The sequence below is a fragment of the Triturus cristatus genome, chromosome 7, assembly GCF_964204655.1.
Source record: "Triturus cristatus chromosome 7, aTriCri1.1, whole genome shotgun sequence".
Lineage (NCBI taxonomy): Eukaryota > Metazoa > Chordata > Amphibia > Caudata > Salamandridae > Triturus > Triturus cristatus.
Genome location: NC_140590.1, coordinates 1,659,689,326 through 1,659,710,412, shown reverse-complemented (window position 1 = coordinate 1,659,710,412; position 21,087 = coordinate 1,659,689,326). Strand labels below are relative to the sequence as shown.

The 21,087-nt window shown below is 44.0% G+C and overlaps 1 protein-coding gene across 1 annotated transcript in view; it reads left to right on the top strand.

Moving 5' to 3' along the window:
• Nucleotides 1-21,087, top strand: part of LOC146812650 (solute carrier organic anion transporter family member 4A1-like) — a 542,408-nt gene that overhangs the window by 87,235 nt on the left and 434,086 nt on the right. Inside the window, exons 2-3 of the mRNA XM_085619748.1 lie at nucleotides 6,075-7,043; nucleotides 16,064-16,154. Of these exons, the coding sequence (XP_085475874.1) occupies nucleotides 6,218-7,043; nucleotides 16,064-16,154 (917 nt within the window). The 5' untranslated portion in view covers nucleotides 6,075-6,217. The remainder of the gene's footprint in view (nucleotides 1-6,074; nucleotides 7,044-16,063; nucleotides 16,155-21,087) is intronic.

Here is a 21,087-nt window from a genome sequence, read left to right as displayed (position 1 = left end):
ATGTCTGTGTGAGAAACACATGAGATAAGAATGAAGAGACACTGGGGGAAAGGAGGCTCAGATTGAAAAGAGACAGTGGTTGAACACCGAGCAGGGGAGCATTATTAACACCATCGTCATCATCATGCTACTTCATCCAGACGGAAGGGGAAATACAGAGTAACAAAGACACCAGGAAGTCATCTTTGATTACAGCCCCTGAAAGCAGCCACAGAGCAGGTAAGGGGGCTATGAAAGGTGCAGCATGGTGGGAAAGGAGAGGCGGAGATCTACCATCTCTTTAAAAAAATCCCCTACATGCTGCCACAACATGGTGGCAGCAGTATTCAGAAGGTGGTAGGAACAGATTATGTAGAGGGTGCAGGTTTGTAGGGCAGGTAAAAAGAGTCTGGGTAAGGGGAACAGAAAATCAAGAAAATGCAACAGCCTTCAGGGCATAGCACCTGCAGTATGCAGGAGATGAGACAGCCTGTTTAGAGGCTAAAGCAGACAAGGGGTTTAGGGGGGATTCAAGCAGCAGTTGGACAAATAAAGACAGCACACATGCTGCGACTTGGAAGTAGAAGTAAGGTGAATTGACATCTTGGCTGCATTGGCTTCAAGCATGCCTGTAACTAAGCCACCGGGGAGAACATAAATTAGGGCGGGGGGACACATCACGCAGGGTATGTTGGCCGTCACTGACATTCATTTTAAATTATGCATGTACAGCTTCCCAAGGCTTCTAGTGTACGAATGTTTACATAACCCTTACTTATTAGTAGGGGAACACACAACGCGGTAACTCAACAACGTGGTCGTTACAACGACCACTTTGTTACCACGAGTGCCATTACATCGCAAGTCGTATCAACGACTTGCTGTAAGGGGTGTGCAACACCAGGGAATTTATTGGATTTTAAATCCATCAGCTTCCCTGCTGTTGCACAAACTGGAGTAGGAATAGTAATTAATACTATTCCTAAGTCCAGTGCGCCACCTACAGCAAGTCGTTGATCAACCAATCAGGGGTTGTAAAGCGCTCTATTCACCCGTGAGGGTCTCAAGGCGCTGGGGGTGGGGGGAACTCGGCTCCGGATCAGTCGAAAAACCAGGTCTTGAGGTCCTTCCTGAACGTGTGCAGGGTCGGGGAGTGTCTGATGTTCACAGGGAGCTTGTTCCAGGTTCGGGCTGCGATGTAGGAGAAAGCTCTGCCGCCGGTTCTGTTTCTGTGGATGCGGGGGACCTCTGCCAGGGCGAGGTCGTGGACGACTTGCGGTGTAATGGCACACGTGGTAACAACGTGGTCGTTGTAACCACCACGTTGTAAAGGCATGCGTTGTAAACATGTGTTGCAACGTCACATATTCATTAGAAGGCCATCAAAGTCTTGATAGACATCCCTAAGGCTCTTTCGGTTTGGTTCTTAAATATTTTGGCACATGCTCATTATTATAAGTTGCAGCGTGCCCTCATGAAGTGTTCGATTTTCTCCTTCTATGTTGCAGCTGGTTTAGGCATCAAGTTTAGTGATCGTAAATGCGCAGGGGTCTTTGTAGAACTGGAAATATTTCATTTTTTAGCACTTTTCAAAACTGTGTGCTTGGTTTTTCATTTTTTACGTTTTCTCCTGCAGGAAGAGCTTGTTATCCTAGTCAGCATTTACAAATAATATTGAAACAACTGGTCTATCAGAATGATCCAAAGCAGTGTGCCCAAGTCCAGTTTTTCCAGATTTTTTACAATCCATTTACTGAATTTGACCTCATTCCAGCTCATTACCCCACTGTCCAGCAAGGAGCTGAAGGGCAAACTATCACCGTAATGCCAGGGGAAGCTTTGATATCCACTTTTTATGGATCCCCACTGCTGCTCCATTCACTTCCTCAACAGGTCTTGTCAGAAGATCCAGATCAGCAGCCTGTCTTCATGAATGTGATGGCTCTGGCAGCTCGCTTGCTACCAGGAATCTCCCTTATGCTACTCATCCATGCATCCGATGCGGATCCCTTCCATCTCAGACAGCCCACCACCTTTAATTTTATTATTTTTGGGAAATGTCACTATAACAAACGTTCCCAGTCCATGAGCTGGCTCCAATGAGTAAGACCAAGGCAGCATTACACAGTGAAATCTACACCAGAGAGCACACACCAATCAGCCAAGCTAGTTTGGAACATATTTCAATAAACACAGCTCATATTCGGCAGAGGAATTCAATTCCGGCATTTAACCAAACATCAAATAGATCGTATAAATGTGATACTAGTAAATCACTTTATCTATCTGTGCAGCAATTTCCAAATGTGTGCAATGCGCAATGTGTGCCTTTTATTGTGAAACCACAGTACATTGTGCTGTGTCAATTACATATTCATGCTCCCGCTCCTATTCAGAGCGTTTTTTTATAATGTAGTTTCAAATGGACCCAACATGTTATGGAAGCATAGAAACTACTTCGAGCAATCCTTTCTGTTGTACACACAGAAGAGGTTCCTGTACAACGTGCTTTTTGTGTGTTTTTATATGTTTGCTTGTGAAAATTGCAAAAATTATATATTTTAAAAATATTCTAATTAAGTGTTGGCTGCATGATCATAAAATGCTAAATATTTGTAATAATATTGTTTTGCAGCAGCATGGTGGGCACCTCTTGAGCACAGACAGCCATGTGCTTTGCATGCCCAGTGCCTAATTTATGTGAAAAAAACGAAAACTGTGTTTACTGAGTCCAGACGCACTTGCCGCCGCCTCGAAAAGGCCTGGAGGAACACCAAATCCACAGAAGCCCACAACAACTTCAGAGCCGCCACCAACGCACAACTCATCAGAAAAACGAGGAAAAAAGAGATTGAAGACAGAATCTCCACTCATGCACACAATATCAAGAACTCTTCAACATCATCAAGGAGTTTGCCCAACCCACTAGCGAGTCCACCGACATCCCTCCCTCACAAGACCTCTGCGACAAACTCAGCACCTTTTTCCACCACAAAATCAAGAGCATCTACGACAACTTCGACGAAGACAACCAACACACTGAACCTTCACCAACCACCCCCGACACCCTGAAGCCAGCGATCTACAACTGGGCAGCCCTCACCACCGAAGACACACTGAAGACGATTAAGTCAATCCACTGCGGGGCCCCCATGGACCCCTGCCCCCACTACATTTTCAACAGAGCCGCCGACACCATCGCACACATGCTCTGCCACACCATCAACTGCTCCCTGGCCACCGCCTTGTTCCCCGACGACTGGAAACACGCCGAGATCAACCACCTCATGAGGAAACCGTCGACAGACCCCATCGACCTCAAAAACTACATACCCATCTCCCTGCTCCCGTTCCCAGCAAAAGTCATTGAGAAAGCCATCAACAGCCAACTCGCCACATTCATCGAAGAGCACAACATCCTTGACTCCTCCCAATCCGGCTTCAGAAAAAAACACAGTACAGAAACAACCCTCCTCGCCGCAACAGATGACATCCGCACCCTACTGGACAAAGGAGAAACAGCAGCCCTCATCATCCTTGACCTCTCAGCGGCGTTCGACACAGTCTCTCACCGCACCCTAATAAGCAGGCTCCAGGATGCAGGGATCCAAGACAAGGCCCTCGACTGGATCCGCTCCTTCCTCTCCGGCAGAGCGCAGCGGGTCAGACTCCCCCCTTTCCTCTTGGACCCCACACCAACCACCAGGGGAGTCCCCCAGGGATCCTCCTTCAGCCCTATGCTCTTCAACATCTACATGGCTCCACTCGCCCCCATCATCAGAACCTACGGACTCAACATTGTGTCGTACGCAGATGACACCCAACTCATCCTCTCCCTATCCAATGAACCAAACACCGCCAGAAACAACTTTTGAGAAGGCATGGAAGCCGTCGCCAAATGGATGAAAAACAGATGCCTACAACTAAACACAAACAAAACGGAAGTACTCATCATGGGCCCAAAGCCCGACGCTTGGAACGACACCTGGTGGCCCCCCGCCCTTGGAAGCCCGCCCACCCCCACCGACCACGCACGGAACCTGGGAATCATCCTGGACTCAGAGCTCAAAATGGACCGCCAGATCAACTCCGTCACGTCCTCCTGCTTCCACACCCTCCGCCTCCTACGTAAGACCTTCAAATGGATCCCCCTCAAACACAGAAAGACCGTCACTCATGCCTTGGTCAACAGCAGACTTGACTACGGCAACGCACTCTATGCTGGAATAAACAAAAACCTCACCTGCAAGCTACAGAACATCCAAAACGCTGCCGCAAGATTGGTCCTCAACCTGCCAAGACACTGCCACATCTCCCAGCACCTGCGCACACTCCACTGGCTCCCCATCGAAGCTAGAGTCACCTTCAAGATGCTCACCCACGCTCACAAGGCCCTCCACGACACCGGACCAGCATACCTGAACAGCCGACTCAAATTCCACACACCCCAAAGGACCCTACGATCAGCCCAGCTCTCCTACGCCGCAGTTCCCCGCACCAGAAAGACCAGATCGGGAGGCCGCTCCTTCTCCTTCCTCGCGGCCAGAACCTGGAATGACCTTCTGCTCCACCGCAGACAGACAACATTGCACCCCATCTTCGCAAGAAACCTCAAAACCTGGCTCTTTTACAGAACCCCTCCTTGATGGACTGGAACTTGCAACCCTCCCCCCCCTCCAGCGCCTTGAGACCCTTACGGGTGAGTAGTCGCGCTAAACAAACACCTTGATTGATTACTGTGCTTCTTAGACGGGTGCCTCCCACTGGCACTCCAGGGGCAGACCACTGGTGTCGCCAGCTGTACAGTGGAGCCACCCACTGTATTTGGTATTAACACCAGACCCGCCTGCAAGTAAGCATTGATAGTGAACTTTTATAGTGGTAGTGCATAATTACCTGCCTCAAAGAGGATCATGTGAGCAAGTGAAAATACTCTAGAGGAAGGTTATCCTCCGTAAAAAAATGTAATGACAAATTGAATGCACACTCATGAAATGTTCCAATACATTTGTGATGTGCCAGCTAAGCCTAACTCTCCACAGACGTTATTGGGGTTTAGCAAAATGTCCTTAAATAATGCTTGATCTCACACAGGCTGAAACAATTATTATGATATTTCACACGGCCTATAAATTATCAAACTATATAATACCATGTTTCTTCACTTCATTTCTGTAAGACCCATTGGTAAGTCAGGGTGGTCAGAAGTTATACAAATCTCACAATCACATGCCATTTGCACCAATGATGCATGCTGATGTCCCTGACAACAGTAATGGGTGATGTACACTCCTGCCCACCGGGTACTAGCTTACCAAGCTCATGGTTCTGGAACACTGTGAGGGCTCTCATGGGAAGATGTTGCCTCCATTTTGGACACAGGCGAGATATAGGGTGCATTGCTTAGTCATTCTAGACATTTAGACCACCACACAACAACACCCTGCATGCCCCGATCTGCAAGATCCATTATGTCTTTTAGTCTCTGTATCTCAATGTGCAATTGACAAGGATTAAAAAGGTAATTTATGTAATACCTTAATGTTTAATGGTTAGTGAATTCATTAGCTTCATTAGATTTAGGCTATGATGTAGAGTCCATGTGGTTACTAGTACATAGTTTGAGTTTGTGGTCACAGATTTGAATTCCAAAGAGATGGGATCTTCCCTATAACCGATGACCACTCACATGTAAGTACAAATACAGAGCTTTACTAAGTAACATATATATGTTTGTTGAAAACAAAATATTCAGAAGGAATTACACAGGGTGTCCTCTGGGTCACTGGAAGTCCTAGAGACTACCATTCAAAAGGTCTAGTGTAGGCGCAGCAACTCTCATTTCTCTGCTTGTGCTGACACAGACTGTTTGGTTTTTGTCTGCAGCTTATAGGTTTGATATGAGGAGTAGCCTGGATTTTCCTACTGCTTGTGTTATAGCAGAACATTGGCGTTTATTCTAGAGAAATAGCAATTGTTGTTATTTATAAAATACTGGATGGCCCAGGTGGGTTCTTTCTGACCTAAACTTTTCTGCTTCTTGAAAAATACTTCTCAGCCCATGATTTATAATTTTGTATTTTTGTTTTTTGCAGATTTAATGAAATACATCGTCTCTGAAGATTTTGATTCAGGTCTGCCCCACAAATCTTAAAAGACTGGCGAATGAACACTGAGTGACCCACACAGCTTCTCCAGTAACAAAATCCAGCGGTTTTCAGCCTAGACCTTTCTGTTGATGGCAATGCCACACAATTTGACAATAGAGAATTCTCATCAATCCAAAAAGGAGCTTCAGTGTTTCAATGGCTCCTCTCCTGGCAATGGGTTTGATTCAGACTCGCCGAGCTTAAACGAAGCGTACGGCACGTCATTGTGCAATGGGAGCTTACATTCCAGCTCTGGCAGCCCTTCAGACTCCTACAGTAAACCCCTCTGTAATGGAACACCCACAAAGAAGGCACAGTACAGGAGTGATGAACCATGTGGAATTACATTTATCCCATCTGAGAAGGAGTACTTGTGTGGATGGGGCGCCTTTACACCTAGTTTCTTACAGTATTTTAATACACCAAAAGGAGTGCTGTTTTTCCTCTCTGTTGCTTCCTTTCTGCAGGGGATGATCGTCAACGGCTTTATCAACACTATCATCACCTCCATAGAGCGGCGATTTGACCTTCGCAGCTATCACAGTGGGCTGATCGCCAGTTCCTATGACATTGCTGCATGTGTTTGCTTGATCTTCGTCAGCTACTTTGGGGGCAACAGACACAAACCTCAGTGGTTAGGTTGGGGGGCTCTGATCATGGGAATTGGTTCTGTAGTGTTTGCACTACCCCATTTTATGACTAGCCAATACGAGGTGCACTTCTCCGAACAGACAGGCTTGTGCCATTCCAACCAGACTTCGCACTGTACGGAGAGTGCGTCGAGTCTATCTAACTACAGGTTTCTCTTCATGTTTGGACAGTTCCTCCATGGTGTTGGGGCTACACCACTCTACACACTTGGAGTGACATATTTAGATGAAAATGTGAATTCCAACTATTCTCCGGTTTACATTGGTAAGACACATGGCCTTTGGAGGAGGGAAACATTTTGGATTTGGTAACTGTGATGTTCATTAAATAGAAAGCCAGTGATTGCACGCCAGCTGATCAACGCCGCAGGATACTTTTACTTTGTAGTTTTTGTGGGATTATAGACAGCAGCCGCTCCTCCGGTATGGTGAAGGAGTGTCGCCCCACGGCCTCAGCCAGTAGATAAAAACATGTAAAATCAAATGATGATAAAGAAGTTTTATTATTATTTTATTTTCCATGCTGGAGGCTGAACCGAGTCTTGAGGGCGGGCCATGCTCTGACAGCAGCAGGAGGAGTGGTGGGCACAGGGCACTGCAAGTGCGCATTACGGTTTGCCCGGCTGCCTTAGAACGACCAAACCATCATGCGCACTTAGATATCTCCAGGCTATAGCATGGAGAACAGCCGGCACAGGCTCCCAGTCCCTGTGGGAGCGTAAAACCAGCAGGCTCTGTTCAATCCCAGCGCTACTCTCATGTTAGGTAATAGTTTTACCAGCATGAGAGCAGCATCTGGATTGGCGCAGTGAAGTTGTGGAGCCTGTGATCAGGAGCAGAAGAGCACAGAGGCAGCAGTTTGTGTAGCCATAGAAGAGCAAATGACATTTGTGGAATATTGGACTTCATCTAAAGTCTTCAGTCGACTAAAAGCAGACAGATCTGGTTTCCAGTGGTTGTGGACATATTTATGTGTACCTTCTAAAGGTGGAAATGCAAACATTAGTTGTTTTACAGTGAAGTACACAAGTAGCTACATTACAAGAGGATGGAAGAGCAGTTCAGTTACGGTTCGCTATTTTTGAAGCCTGGGCGGAGTTCGCAAAAGTGCAAAAATTCCACCGCGCTAAGCGGAGCTCCGCAAGCGGCGGAGTGCACTAGAAAGATGCTATTCGCAGTAATTTTAAGCGCCGGATGTTTGTCCTCGCTGTGAAATTATCACGAACGGCACCATGCGCAGCGCAAGCGGGCACTGCTTCCTTTCTGCCGCTCGAGTAGATTTTCTACTCGAGCGGCAGCTTTCTCAACGCAAACTGATGGTTTCTCAATGCAAGCAGTCGTGAGCATATGTGGCCACTCGAATCGAGAAATCCGACCGCCCGCATTGAGAAATCATCTCGCCGTGAGGTTGATTTCCCTCGCTCCCGCTCACAACTTGACGTTGAAGAGCGCGAATGAGGAAAAATCTTGTCGGGAGGATGTTGATGAGCGCGAGCGAGGAAAAAAGCTAGCAGAGCAGAGTTTTTCGGAACTCCGCGAGCTTGGCGTAACGCGGAGTGCGGAAAACTCTGCAAACTCCGCGAGCGAAGCAGAGTTCCCCACCCAGGCTTACTATTTTCTCCACCATGGCATATGTCAGATGTCAATAAACTATAATCTCTGACGAATTTATAATTAATTTTTTATAATGTTTAACACTTGTTAATTTTGATAGAGCTTAGGGGTTAAAATGCTTCAAGGGCTGTGCCAAAAAAAACCCTCTGAGGCAGGGACTCGGTAGGTCGGTGATCTCTTAACAATTACTGTACTTAAATATAAATGTGTACAAACATGAGATTAGTTAGAAGAATCAAAGTAGTCCTGCAGCTGTATCACGGAGAATATATGTGTGCGCAGTGCTTGTAGGTATGTGACTTGTCTATCTCTGCAGCATATCTATGCATATAAAAACTCTATAAAAGATCTGATCCCTTCTAAATAAAAGATTCCTGATTTTCTGATGTCCACCAGAGGCAGAAAGCAGTGTCGTTCAGGGGAGCCACTCTTCGAAGCCCTAACTCTACCTGCAGTCGTTCACGGGTAGATTCGATTTCTCAAAAAGTCTTAATACATATCCACTCTGTCGCTTAGTAGGCCTTTTTCTGTTGCGTGCTTTTGTGCAAACTTGCCAGTCGGCTGCAGCTGTCAGACGGAAAGCTTGTACACCAGAGCTACAAAAATACTGCTCTAGTTACACACAGCAGGAGCGGTGACATTCAGACCTCTTTATCATTTGTCAAAGTATCCCGGCTCCAAGAAAGACGGATTTTGCAAATAGATCGCATTCTGTTGCCCTGTAGAAAACTCAAGTACAGCCACCAAATGCAGAACGGAGGAAGTGAGTCGTTATCCACAGAAGCGACTTGTTCATTTCTCGATAATTGTACAAGTCATATGTCACTGAGGGGGCTAAAATTGTTGCTCCTGACATCCTCTCATATTGTACTGATATATCCCACATGTTTTGAAAGTCTGTGGTGATATCTCAGAGGCAGCAACATCCCTGTGGACTCTCACTACAATTCTGCCGAGGATCAGACATGAGAGAGGAGACATGCTTGCTATATAACCCATCCAAAGATTGCCTCATATATTATTCACAGGCAGTGCACAGAGAACTCGGGGGCATATTATCAAGAAAGGGCGTTAATATTATCACTGCTTTAGCGGCAGAAAACTGCCGCATAAGCGGCGATAATGAACTTGATAATATGCCAAAAGGATTACAATAGAAGCCCATGTTCTGGTGTCAACATGGGCTAAAGCGGCGATATTGTTAACGCCGTGCTTGATAATATGCCCCCAAATAAGGCTAAGAGTACAGCGCCTAGCTTGGAAAGATGAATAGAAATATAAGCATTGATCTAGTTAAGTCCATAATATCATTTAATATTACATGAAAAAATGAGGGGTAGCATTCTTCCAGTGGCCTTTTCAGATCTTCCTGATATGTCTAGCACGTATTTCAGCGAGACTAAACGTTAATTAGCATTACCTATTAATTAATATCATTGGCACAGACCTTTAGCAAGCCATCGGTTTATTAAAAAAAGGTGGATTTCGAGTTAAGGAATGAGATATTGATTTTGCTTATAAAACTAGATGGTGCCGCAGCACTAGAAACTGAATTCCCTCGTCACGTGGTAACCATGACCCAGGCCGTTTATCGAATTGATAAAAAAGTGCCCATGGAGGCTGTTACTGCTTATCCCTGAGGATAACGATGACAAGAGGTCAGTGAGCCACTCTCGTGTTGCTCATTTTGTCCATCAGAGCTTGAAGCAGATCTTACCAAGCTGGATACCAACTTCCAACCCTTGGCATTTGCGTATTTCACATAAGCATCACCTAGATGATATCACTGACAGATAGACTTTTTGAATCCTCTGGTTGCTACTCAGTAGATACTTGCGGCTGAAAATAAGGTCTACCCTGCGCCACTTGGGATTTCCATTTTCCTAGAGGCAGAAAAGGCTTCCTAACGTGTGAAGGGAGTCCGTGCGGCTACTGCAAGACATCTGTGGAATGGTTGTCTTCCTCACACTATCTGGTAATCTGGCTTTAGAAAACTTCAAAAATGTGTAGAATGACGAGCCATGCATGTCTGCACTAATGCATTGGCAAACAGTGAACACAAAAGCAATATTTGTTTTCACAAATGCTCATTTTCTTCTGAAACATACTAGTTCACAAGGGTAAAAGGTAGATATTGGAATGGAGCTTGTAAGAGGGAAAAGTGAACATGTGGTACCGGACCACATTCCATACAGTGAGCAATGTCTTCCAGAAATTAGCAAGAGACAATGCAGATCATATCACTGAGAGGTGAGTCCAGGCAGGCACAACCCTCGCCAGTGAGTGACAATTACAGGAAGAACTCACACCAGTGAGAGATGAGTCCACTTGGGCAACTCATGACAGTGATAGATGAGCACAGAAAGACTGCCTGTACCAGTCATGGTTGAACACATGGAGGCAAACCATACCAGTGAAAGATGATTGCTGCAAGGCATGTCATCACAGGGAGGGATTAGTGCTGGACGACAGCTCAAGCCAGAGAGAGATTAGTACAGGACGTCAAGTGATGTTAGGGAGAGGGGAAGGCAGCCCGAGTAACACTGATACAGGCATACAACCCATTTAGTAAGCGATGAATAACAGAAGGTAGTACAAACGAGTAAGAGGAACATAATAGGCACAGATCATGCCAGTGAGTGGTAAGTGAAGAAGACCGCTCAGACCTTTGTCAGATGAGTATAGGAAGACCACTTATGCCAGAGAAAGAGAAGTACTCAATGCCAATATACTCAAGCGAAAGGTGGGTCCAGGAGTGCACCTCACGCACTGAGAGATGGAGTCTACAATGGAGCGTGTATCACTGAGAGATGTTTACAAGGAGTCCGCTCGCCAATGAAAGAGATGAGTACAGAAAAGTAACTCAAGCCCTCGAAAGATTGCTACAGGTACGCAGCACACACTAGTGAAAGCGGAGTGGGGCAAGCAGCGAGAGATGAGTAAAACAACTACGCCAGCGAAGATGGGTGCAGAAGGAAAGTTCACATCGATGAGGAAAGAGGACAGAATGGCAGCGACGGCCAGTGAGAGGTGAGCATGGGGCGTCAGAGCGTGCAAAGGAAAGCTGTAGAGAAATCCAGCCCACACACAAAGCAGTGAACACTGAAAAGTCACTGAAACTAGAATGACAAGTGGATATTCCAGACACAGATCCTACCAACAAGCAACACCTTAAGGAACAAAGAGCATATTGGACGGCGGGTGAGCACGGGAAGACAGCTCATGCTACTGAAAGATGAATATAGAAAGGGGGTGCATCTAATTGAAAGATGGGTACAGTCATACCAGGTGAGAGATGAATAGGGAAAGGCAGCTCATGTCAGTGAATGTTGGGTACAGAAAGGCAGCTCACACATAGGAGACGAGTACAGAAGAGTGATTCGTGCCAGTGAGAGCTGGTGCACAAGACAGCTCAAACCAATGAGAGACGAGTAGAGAAAGGTAGCTCCTACCAGTGGTGGGTTAATACAGCCAGACAGCTCATGCCTGTGAAAGATGAGTACAAGAAGGTATCTCTAACTAGAAGAGGTGGGTAGAGGAAGCAGGTCACATGAGTGAAACAGGAGTATAGGAAAACAGCTCATGCCAGTGAGATAGGGCTAGGTGAAGGTGGTACATTCCACAGAAGAATGAGCGCGGGAACCAACTCATTACAACGAAAGCAGCCAATATCAGTGACATACTAGTTCAGGAAGGCACCAGTTACCAGTGATGAATGAGTAAAAAAGGGCTGATCACACCAGTAAATGTTGACTAAGGGTCGGGCAGCTCAAACCAGATGAGAATGTTCAGAGGAATAAATAGAGTACGCATGAGACAGTGTTAAGAGTATAGATCTTCCCTAGGACCACCAGAGCCTTACCTTATGGACTTAAAGTCTGCAATATCGCATCTAGAGCCCAAGCAAAAGATTACAATAACTTCAGCTAGCACCAAACTGTTTCGCCAATCATGGTACTGTAGAGCTGAGGTTAAGGTATTTATTTGGATGCATGGAGGAATATGAAACGTTCAGTACATACCAAATACCAATATAGATAAATGAAGAAGTCTATGCACTGATTACATATTAATATAGACAACCTGTCTCCCCTTTCTTGGAGATGCATGGCTACAGGGTGAAAGAAAGAAAGGGGAAAGCTTGTGGGGAAAAACACTTGTTTTTCAAAAGCAGGAAGCACTCCCACAATGACCAAAGCACTTGTGCCCTGAAAATAAAGTCTTGTTTTTTTCTGAAAACGTTAATGTCTTTGCTGAGTCAGATATCATGCATGTTAAAGAAAAGCTTGAAAGAATACTCCACTCTGGAATCTATTGTATAATAATAATTAGTGAAAATGTTTGGTTTCCCTGCAGGGTCCTAATTTCAGAATAACAATTGGAAATCTGGGTGTTGATGGCTAGTATGCTGGTGAAGCCTCGCAGCCAATAGATAGGAATTCTCCTTACATTTGTGCTGAGGCTGAGACAGCAGTAATGCCAAGGGCGGGTCATAGTTCACCTGAAGCCACTGAAGCCATGCAGGCATCCCACTGACGGACCCTCCCTCCTATGCTTGAACAGCTTCTTTCAGGAGGAAATACTGCTTTAAGAAAAGGATTTCTGCACCCTTGGAAACTAATACAAACATCCAGAGCCTTTGTCAGCCACCACGCATTTCTACAACCAGTATGCTAACCGTGGTGTCACCGTGTAGATCCTGTGGGGCTGGAGAGGATATCTCGCCTATGAGTCAATGCGTCTGTGGCTCGTGTCCAGTGGAGCTGGAAAGAAGGAAGTCACAAGCTGTCCAGGAAATAATCTTCTTGATGGAGTGAGCCTCAATCTTTACTCATTTCAAGACCCAAGCTCAGTCTTATCAGCCCGCCCTGTGACTTATTTATTTTAGGGGGTTAAGGACTCTAGGTAACACTTAGATCGGGAGAAGGATTCTGTAGGATGTATTTATGTGAACAAGCAATTCCTGTGAAACTAGCTGTCCCAGAAGTCATCTGTAAGATCCTCAGGGAATACAGGGAAAGAACAAATTAAGAAAGGTGAGGTCAATAATAATTTCCAAGGGCATGAAAGAGAAAGAAGATACACACAAACCGCATCATTGCGCCACTTCCTGTCACTCAAAATCATACTGCCATTAAGACTTCCAATCTGATGGGGAGAAATACAGTTCCAGGTTGCAAAGAGTGTTAATAGGACACCCAGACTCGAGCCACTGAGAGGAAAGTAAAATAGAGGCATTAAATATTTCCTCACATTATTTGAACACGTCTTTTTGATACAAAAGCAAACGTACGCTGTAACACAGCGACCGGTGACTGATTATTCACAGTTTGACTAAAAATGAGTGAAGCCTGCAAGCTCCTCTTTCCTCCAAGCCATTTCTATGTAGGCTAACTGAGATATGACACCCTCAAGGACCTACTTGCTCTTCACCAGTTGTTTTTATATGAATGTAATCATGCCCTTCACTTTTATTTCCATCAGTAATGATCAATCCCCTGTGCCAATCCAAGGGAATCTCATGAAGAATCAGACAAAGAATGTCCACGTGACCAACAGGTAAGGATCCTGTGCTTTACGATATTAGAGGCTGCCTTCCTCAGTCCATATGGAGCCTGAAGTTGTCATGTGCTCTCTCTAGTCCTAGTCCTCTAGGCATAACCATCTTGCTGCAGTCTCTGAAATTATTATTTCTAATAGTGTTTCTCTGTACCTTTGTGGGCCATGTGTCCACCCTAGGTTTGAGAGTGCCCTTCATGTTTCAGTGCTTTCCCAGAAGGGATGGAAATCCTGGCAGTTCATGGAGGCAACATACAATGCCCTGTGAGTCATAGTAAAAAGGGTCGAGCTTCCAAGATAGAAAGAAGTTCATGTTGTTAAATTATCAAATTAGTCAAAAAAGAGGAACAATATTAGATCCAGAGCACGAGGACATCAACGAAGCACGCGATTTCCTTGTTCTTCCTTTATCGGAATCCGAATTAAAAGTCTTGAAGCAGTGCAAAAATACATAGCGTCTACAGCTTTCAACACGCTACCCTACATCAACCCTGGTACTAACGTGAAAACTTCCTTTGAGACAGAAATGCTGCTGTGGCTTACCTGCGACAGGAAGGTGGCATGGAGCAACCTGCAATCTTCAAAGCGTTTGATCTCCATCTATCTTCTTTACTCAGTTCTAACGAGGCACACTTTATTTAAATGATTTCGGGAACTCCATGTACTCACACTCATTGAGCAAGAAACTAAAATACCACAGAGCTGGTAAAAAAGGACATGAGTGTGCGTAAGGGAAGAATTAGACTGTTCTCTAGAAATCAGCCAATCGTCGACTCCACCACTTCTGCATTTACTTTTATTCCTAGTCATGCTTATATTTAGTCTTCCAGGCAGACAGAATGAAATCCAAAGGCAACTAGTAAGGATTCCTATAACCAAAGTTCTCTCTCTCTCTCTGTCTCTCTCTCTCTCTCTATATATATATATTTTTTATTTTTTTTCACTGAAAAAACCCTTATAGTTAGGAAATAGAGTGAAAAAACAAACCTTAGACATTCACTGAAAAAACCAAAGGTTACAGGGACGTTGTAGTTATATTCATCTTTTACTCACACAAAACCATAGAAATTCAGCAGCTATAGTTATCTCAAGTAACTATAACTCGTGCCCTAAGGTAACTAACTCGCACCCCGCAATGCACAGTTTTCTCATTAATAATTTCACTGCAAATGTTGCAGTGATATTATCGATGATGTCATAGTGATGTATTATGTAGAGTAATTAGTAGTGCATGGCGAGGGCGCACGTTCTAGTTACTTTAGGACCCTCACAGACCCCTTCAGCAGTTCCATGGGGTCAGGGTACCTCTACCTTGACCCCTTATATCACTTTTACATTTTATTTTCCTCCCTTGAAACCATGTCCTGATTATCAAAATGGTGGCTGCAACTTTCCTTTCAAGTTGCAGCCATCCAGTCACAGCATTGCTGTTAGAGCGTGGATCCCCAAATCCATTGCTGTTGGAGCATGGATCTACAAATCTGCCAAGATCCGTAGAAGATCTGTGGTGGATCCTTGTCTCTAGATATACATAAATCTTTTTACTTTAATAACTCCAAAACTAGGTTTAAACCAAATTACAAAAAGCACTCTTTCTGAATCAAGATCTAGCTTTCTGCCAAATGTGTTCTTATTACAGATGGGAAAACAGCTGACAGCAGTGAGCAGTGGTTAGAGAAAGGCAGTTTTACCACTCTGATGTGGGTAGAAGAAAATAGCACAGACCTGTTAGCTTTTCATCAACGTGTAGAGGAAGGCAGCTCAAGCCAGAGAGGGTTTATAGTAGAATAATTGTTCCAGTCAGATGGGAAGAGAAACGCAGCTCATAAAGCTGAATCTCATTGCAAAGAAAATGACTTCGATAGAGATAGTAAGAAAGAAAATCGGTAATATTTCTACTAAGAATAGCTATAGTGAGTCATGAAGAAGCATCTGTAGCTAACAGGTCACTGAGCAAGGCAAAAACGTGAGAATGGCAGACTAGAAAAGTCCAAAATAAGATGAAGAGCAGCAATATTAGCGCTGCATTTTTAAGACCAGAATTAATCGCATGATTAGCAGTGTCTATGCGCTAAGAATGTTCTAAAACATGCTGCTTTTCTTTGCTTTCAGGGATGTTCTTCACTGCGTCCATCATTGGTCCTGCGGCTGGCTACCTGCTTGGAGGGATTTTTCTGAACATGTACACAGAATTTGGAACACAGTAAGTTACTAGAAATTCATATGAACCTTGTTTTACCACACTCCTGTATTTGTGATTGTTCCTGGCCCCCTGGGAGATTATCAGGAGTGGGGCTGGGGGATAAAAGGCAGAAAATCACCTGACTTGTAATGGGCCCCTCGGGACCATCACCACACACATATACCTTAGTAACACTTGAAATGGTGGTGTATTTCCAAGCAGCTATATTAGCAAATGAAACCTGGTATTTTTGCAGTAGGGATGCAGCAACTTCTACAGTGATATGAAAGAGAAAGTACTCCCTCTCAAGATGTTATGCTTTTACTTAAGACATATCCTACCTATATTTAGTCCTCATCTCGTCCAGACAGTAGATTAATTCCACCTGATGTAACAATAGCACTTACAATTTTTATTTTGGCATCAGTTAGCCAGATGAATCAAACAACATTTAGTAGCCGTGTGTGAACAAAAATAAGTTCATACAGAGATTCAGTACCTTGTGGAATACAATGAAGTAAACGGATCATGTAAGAGTTTTATCAGTTTCAAACATCACTTTGAGGAATTGTGCTCCCCTCCCCTTTACAGAACTTAAGCTTGGTGATGTCTTAAGTCATTTGTTTATATACAGCTCTCCCTAGGACCCACCACAGCATTTTAGAAGGGTTCATGTCTGGATTTAGACTTGACTACTCCAAAATCCCAATTCTTTTCTTTTTCAGCCATTCATTCTTAGATTTAATAGTGTGCTTTGGAATCACTGTTCTTTTGCATGATCCACCCTTGGCTAAGCTTTAGCAGTTGTGAAGATGGTCTCATCTTTTCACTAGAATATACTGGTATAGAGCAGTATTAATGTGGCCTCAAATCCTCACCCCTCCGCCACCATGACGTGTGAAGTCTTTGCGGTAATACACAGTAATTGGTGCTCCCCAAAGATGTTATTATCCATTATAACCAAACAACTCCACTTTGGTCTCATGTGTCCAGAGGGCACTGTTGCAAATGGCTTGTGGTTTATTCAGCCTCTGCTTTGCAAACCTAAGCTGCACTGCAATGTTATTTTTGCAGAGAATTTGTTTTCGTCTGACTACCCTTCTATGAAAGTCATACATTTTCAGCCTTTTCCTAATGGTAAAATCATCAACTCCAGCATTTACTGTATTGAGAGTAGCCTGTAGATTCCTGACTGCAGCTTAGGAGTTCTGTTTGATTGCTCAGAACATCATATATTTTCGTTGGGGATTTGCAGGGAAGCCTACTCCTGGGTATATAAGCAGTTGTCTTGAACTCTCCCCATTTATAAATAATCTTTATAATATGAAGGACTTCATATTGCAAGGAAAGGGCTTTCTAAATAGGGTCTCGGTTACCGTTTTAGTGATATTCAAAGATAAATGTAGACAGAACGCAGTCAATTTCCCACACTGTATTCGTTTTTAAGCATGAATAAAAACAGAAAATATTTTATTTTCAAGTGATTCTGAATACTGTCAGTCATGACGCCCAAGCCAATAGCTGTGTCAAGTGACAACTAACAGATATAAAAATAAGGTTTTCTAAAGAGTTAAAAACAGCTGAAGATGTGCACACGGATGATACTAAAATGTGCATGCATTTTGATCAGTAAAACCAGTTTCCATCTTTAAAACCCTTACCAGAAAAAGAAGCCGAAATTATCAGATATCTTGTGACCCAGGCATGACGTGTTACCACAAACCTGAATGCTCCAGACCAAACTTGCATATTTTCTGATTTTATGTACAGATGATAGCTCTTTCTGGTCTTCAAGTAATCAATTTCACTTGTTTAGCAGTAGACGATTCATAACTGACATGTAAGGATGAAGTCTGCATGTACATTTCACACAATGTTACTAAATGTGGGCTGATTAGTTTGTTTAATAAATAATGCTAGGGAGAAATTTGTGTGTGTTATTGGTAATGAGAGCTGTATCTAAATGTAGGACTTGCTGAGGACTAAATTAAGTCAAATATGTCTTAATATGTAAAACCAGAGAATCTTAAGAGAGTAAACTTTCTTTTTTTACATCAGTCTATTTACACACCAGCATCACTTTGAATCTTACCTTTTAAATGGTTCTTAAAGTAGATTAAAATATTAATGCAGCACAGACATTACAGCCTTGAATATGTGTTGGAACCCACTCAATTCAATTCATAAAGCTTTATTCGGAGCTTGACAACAAAGTCCATAAAAGCAGTACACATAAAAACATCATGATACACATAGGCTAAAAACAAGAGTAATTCATAAAAAACATCATCAAGGTGTTAAAACAGGTAATACATAAAAAACGGCAATATCGATTTTAAAAGATGATAATACTAGGCCTAGCCTTGATAGCTTTTAAAAGGAATGTGGCTGTAAAGAAACAGACATCAGGGGAGGGGTTAAATATCAGTTTCAGGACATCCTTAACTGTTCTGACACCTAGTTTCTTATATAGGGGTTTTAAAAATGCAATACGATAGTTACCATATAGTGGGCAAAACAATAAAAAGTGCATTGTACTTTGTGCTGTAATTCCATCACAGGGACAAGGACCCATGGGGTATTTTTTGATATTAGGAAACGCCACCAGATGGTGAGCAATTCCAAAGCGCAGTCTGGTTAAAACAAACCTGTGAGATGGCCTAGTAACAAAGCTCAAATAAGATTGATAACTTGACATCTCACAATTGCTGTCATAGAGCTTACAGGTGGATAGATTGCTACCGGCCTTCAAGTGTTCCTCGAACTTTAATGACAACCAAACAGACTTCATTTCGCTTTTAGACATAGTGTTGGCAGCATAACAATCCTCATATAGATTAACACCATATATGTCCTTAAAACTGTGCATAACAAATTTTACCCAGGGGATCTTCAGATGGTTATCTAGAGATAAACAGTCCTTGATAATATCTCTATTCATGGAGGTCTCCTCCTTAGCCCATATCGCACGCCACAGCATTAAAGGTCTATGGGCAATGGAATCTAATAGATGGGATATCCCAAATTCCCTATGGACCAAATGCGTGGATGCTGAAGTAGGCAAACAGAGTAACCTTTTTAAAAACAGGTTTTCCTCCACTTGGAGACTCCCAACCGAAACATGCCCCCAGACACCCGCTCCATAAAGGGCAATTGAAAGGCACCTCATCTGATAGATCTTCAACATATCACTAATTCGTTTTTCCCCGATCTTACAGGCGAACGTGAATACCCCGTGAGCACATTTCGCCATTCTTGCTCTAACGTGGGTAACTTCGCTGGTCCAGCTACCTGTCTTGGAAAAGGTGATACCCAAGTAGTTAAATGTATCTACCGTCTGTACCCTCTGTCCTTCCATAAAGAATGAATGAGGTTTTTTACGGCCCTTACCACATTCCATGACAAAAGTCTTTGTTTTGTTAATGACCAGTTTCCTCTCCCCAATAAACAAGGAAAACCTGTCCATGAGGCGTTGGAGGCCTACAGGGGTCCTAGAAAGAAGGACTGCATCGTCCGCGTACAATAATACCGGGATATAGGAGTCAAGAATGGTTGGGGCATCAGCCCCCACTGACCTTAAGACAGAGTCCACCTCGTTGATAAAAAGTGTGAAGAGCAATGGGGCTAACACACACCCCTGCCTAATGCCACGCTTAACAGGAAACTTAGGGGTGCGTTCCCCTCCCGGGCCATATCTGACGCTAGAGCTAAGGTTAACGTACAGTCTGGCCAGGAAATGGACAATGCCCTCCGGTGCCCCCATTCTCAGTAGTGTCTCCCAAAGAATCTGATGGTTAACCATATCGAAGGCACTACTGAGATCGGCAAAACAGAGGAAGAGGGAACCCTTCTTGGCCATAGTATATTTCCCAATTAGCAGTTCTAGGTTGAGGCACTGTTCGACTGTGCCTCTGCCCTTCCTAAATCCATATTGGGAATTGGCCAGAATATTGTTATCTTCCGCCCATTCTTCTAATCTGACAAGGAGCACCCGGCTCATGATTTTCACGGACGAATCGAGGAGGGAGATAGGCCGATAGTTCTTAGCATCACCCTTCTCCCCCTTTTTATAGATGGGAATAATAATAGATTCCTCCCATGTAGGCGGTGCACCATGCCTCACAGCAGAGTTAAAAACCTTGGTCAATAGTGGGCCCCAGATTTCAGGTTCTTTTTTATAGATATCCACCGGCACACCATCTGGTCCCTGGGCCTTCCCACCTTTACTTGCAATAATGCATCTCTGAACCTCGGCACATGTTATATCTAGGGGGAGAATTGGCCAGGCCCCACCACCATTGACCATGTGTTTATCAGAATCAAAAATCAGGGAAAAATGGGAAACCCAGCTTTCCACGCTAACGTTAGCAGACAAGATAGGCGCAGTCTCGTCCCTTAAAAAAGGGCTGTTGACTGTGGCCCAAAACAGCGAGGAGTCAGAGGTTTCGGCGGCCCGATCTAACTTATCCCAAGCCTCACGCTTAAGTTCAGCCTTTCTATCTGTGATGGCTGCCTTATAGGTTGCCCTAAGATGCCGGATGAGTGTAATATCCCTTTGTTTTTCTGCCAATGCCACCTTAAGGCTCTTCAGGGCAGCAGTACAAGCACGATCAAACCACCCCCTCGGCCGATTTGAATCTCCCTTAAGATTTTTGGTGAAAACTGCTTCTATGGAGTGATTGATGTCGACAAATGAATTCAGTATAACCACTGTCGATTCTTCACTCACTAGGATTGTTTCGATTTCTTTAGAGCAGTTCTCAATGATGGTACTAGACAGGAGGTCTGCCTTTTCTCCCTTCCACCTAATTCTATATCCATTAGGTCTATGTGGCTCGATGTTATCCACAATACTAGGTTTGGGATCTGTGTTGGTTTTCCAAAAAGCCAACTCCATGGTCAGGCAGTTGTGATCACTAATCAGATTATCAACTACTAGAGGGGCAGAACACCA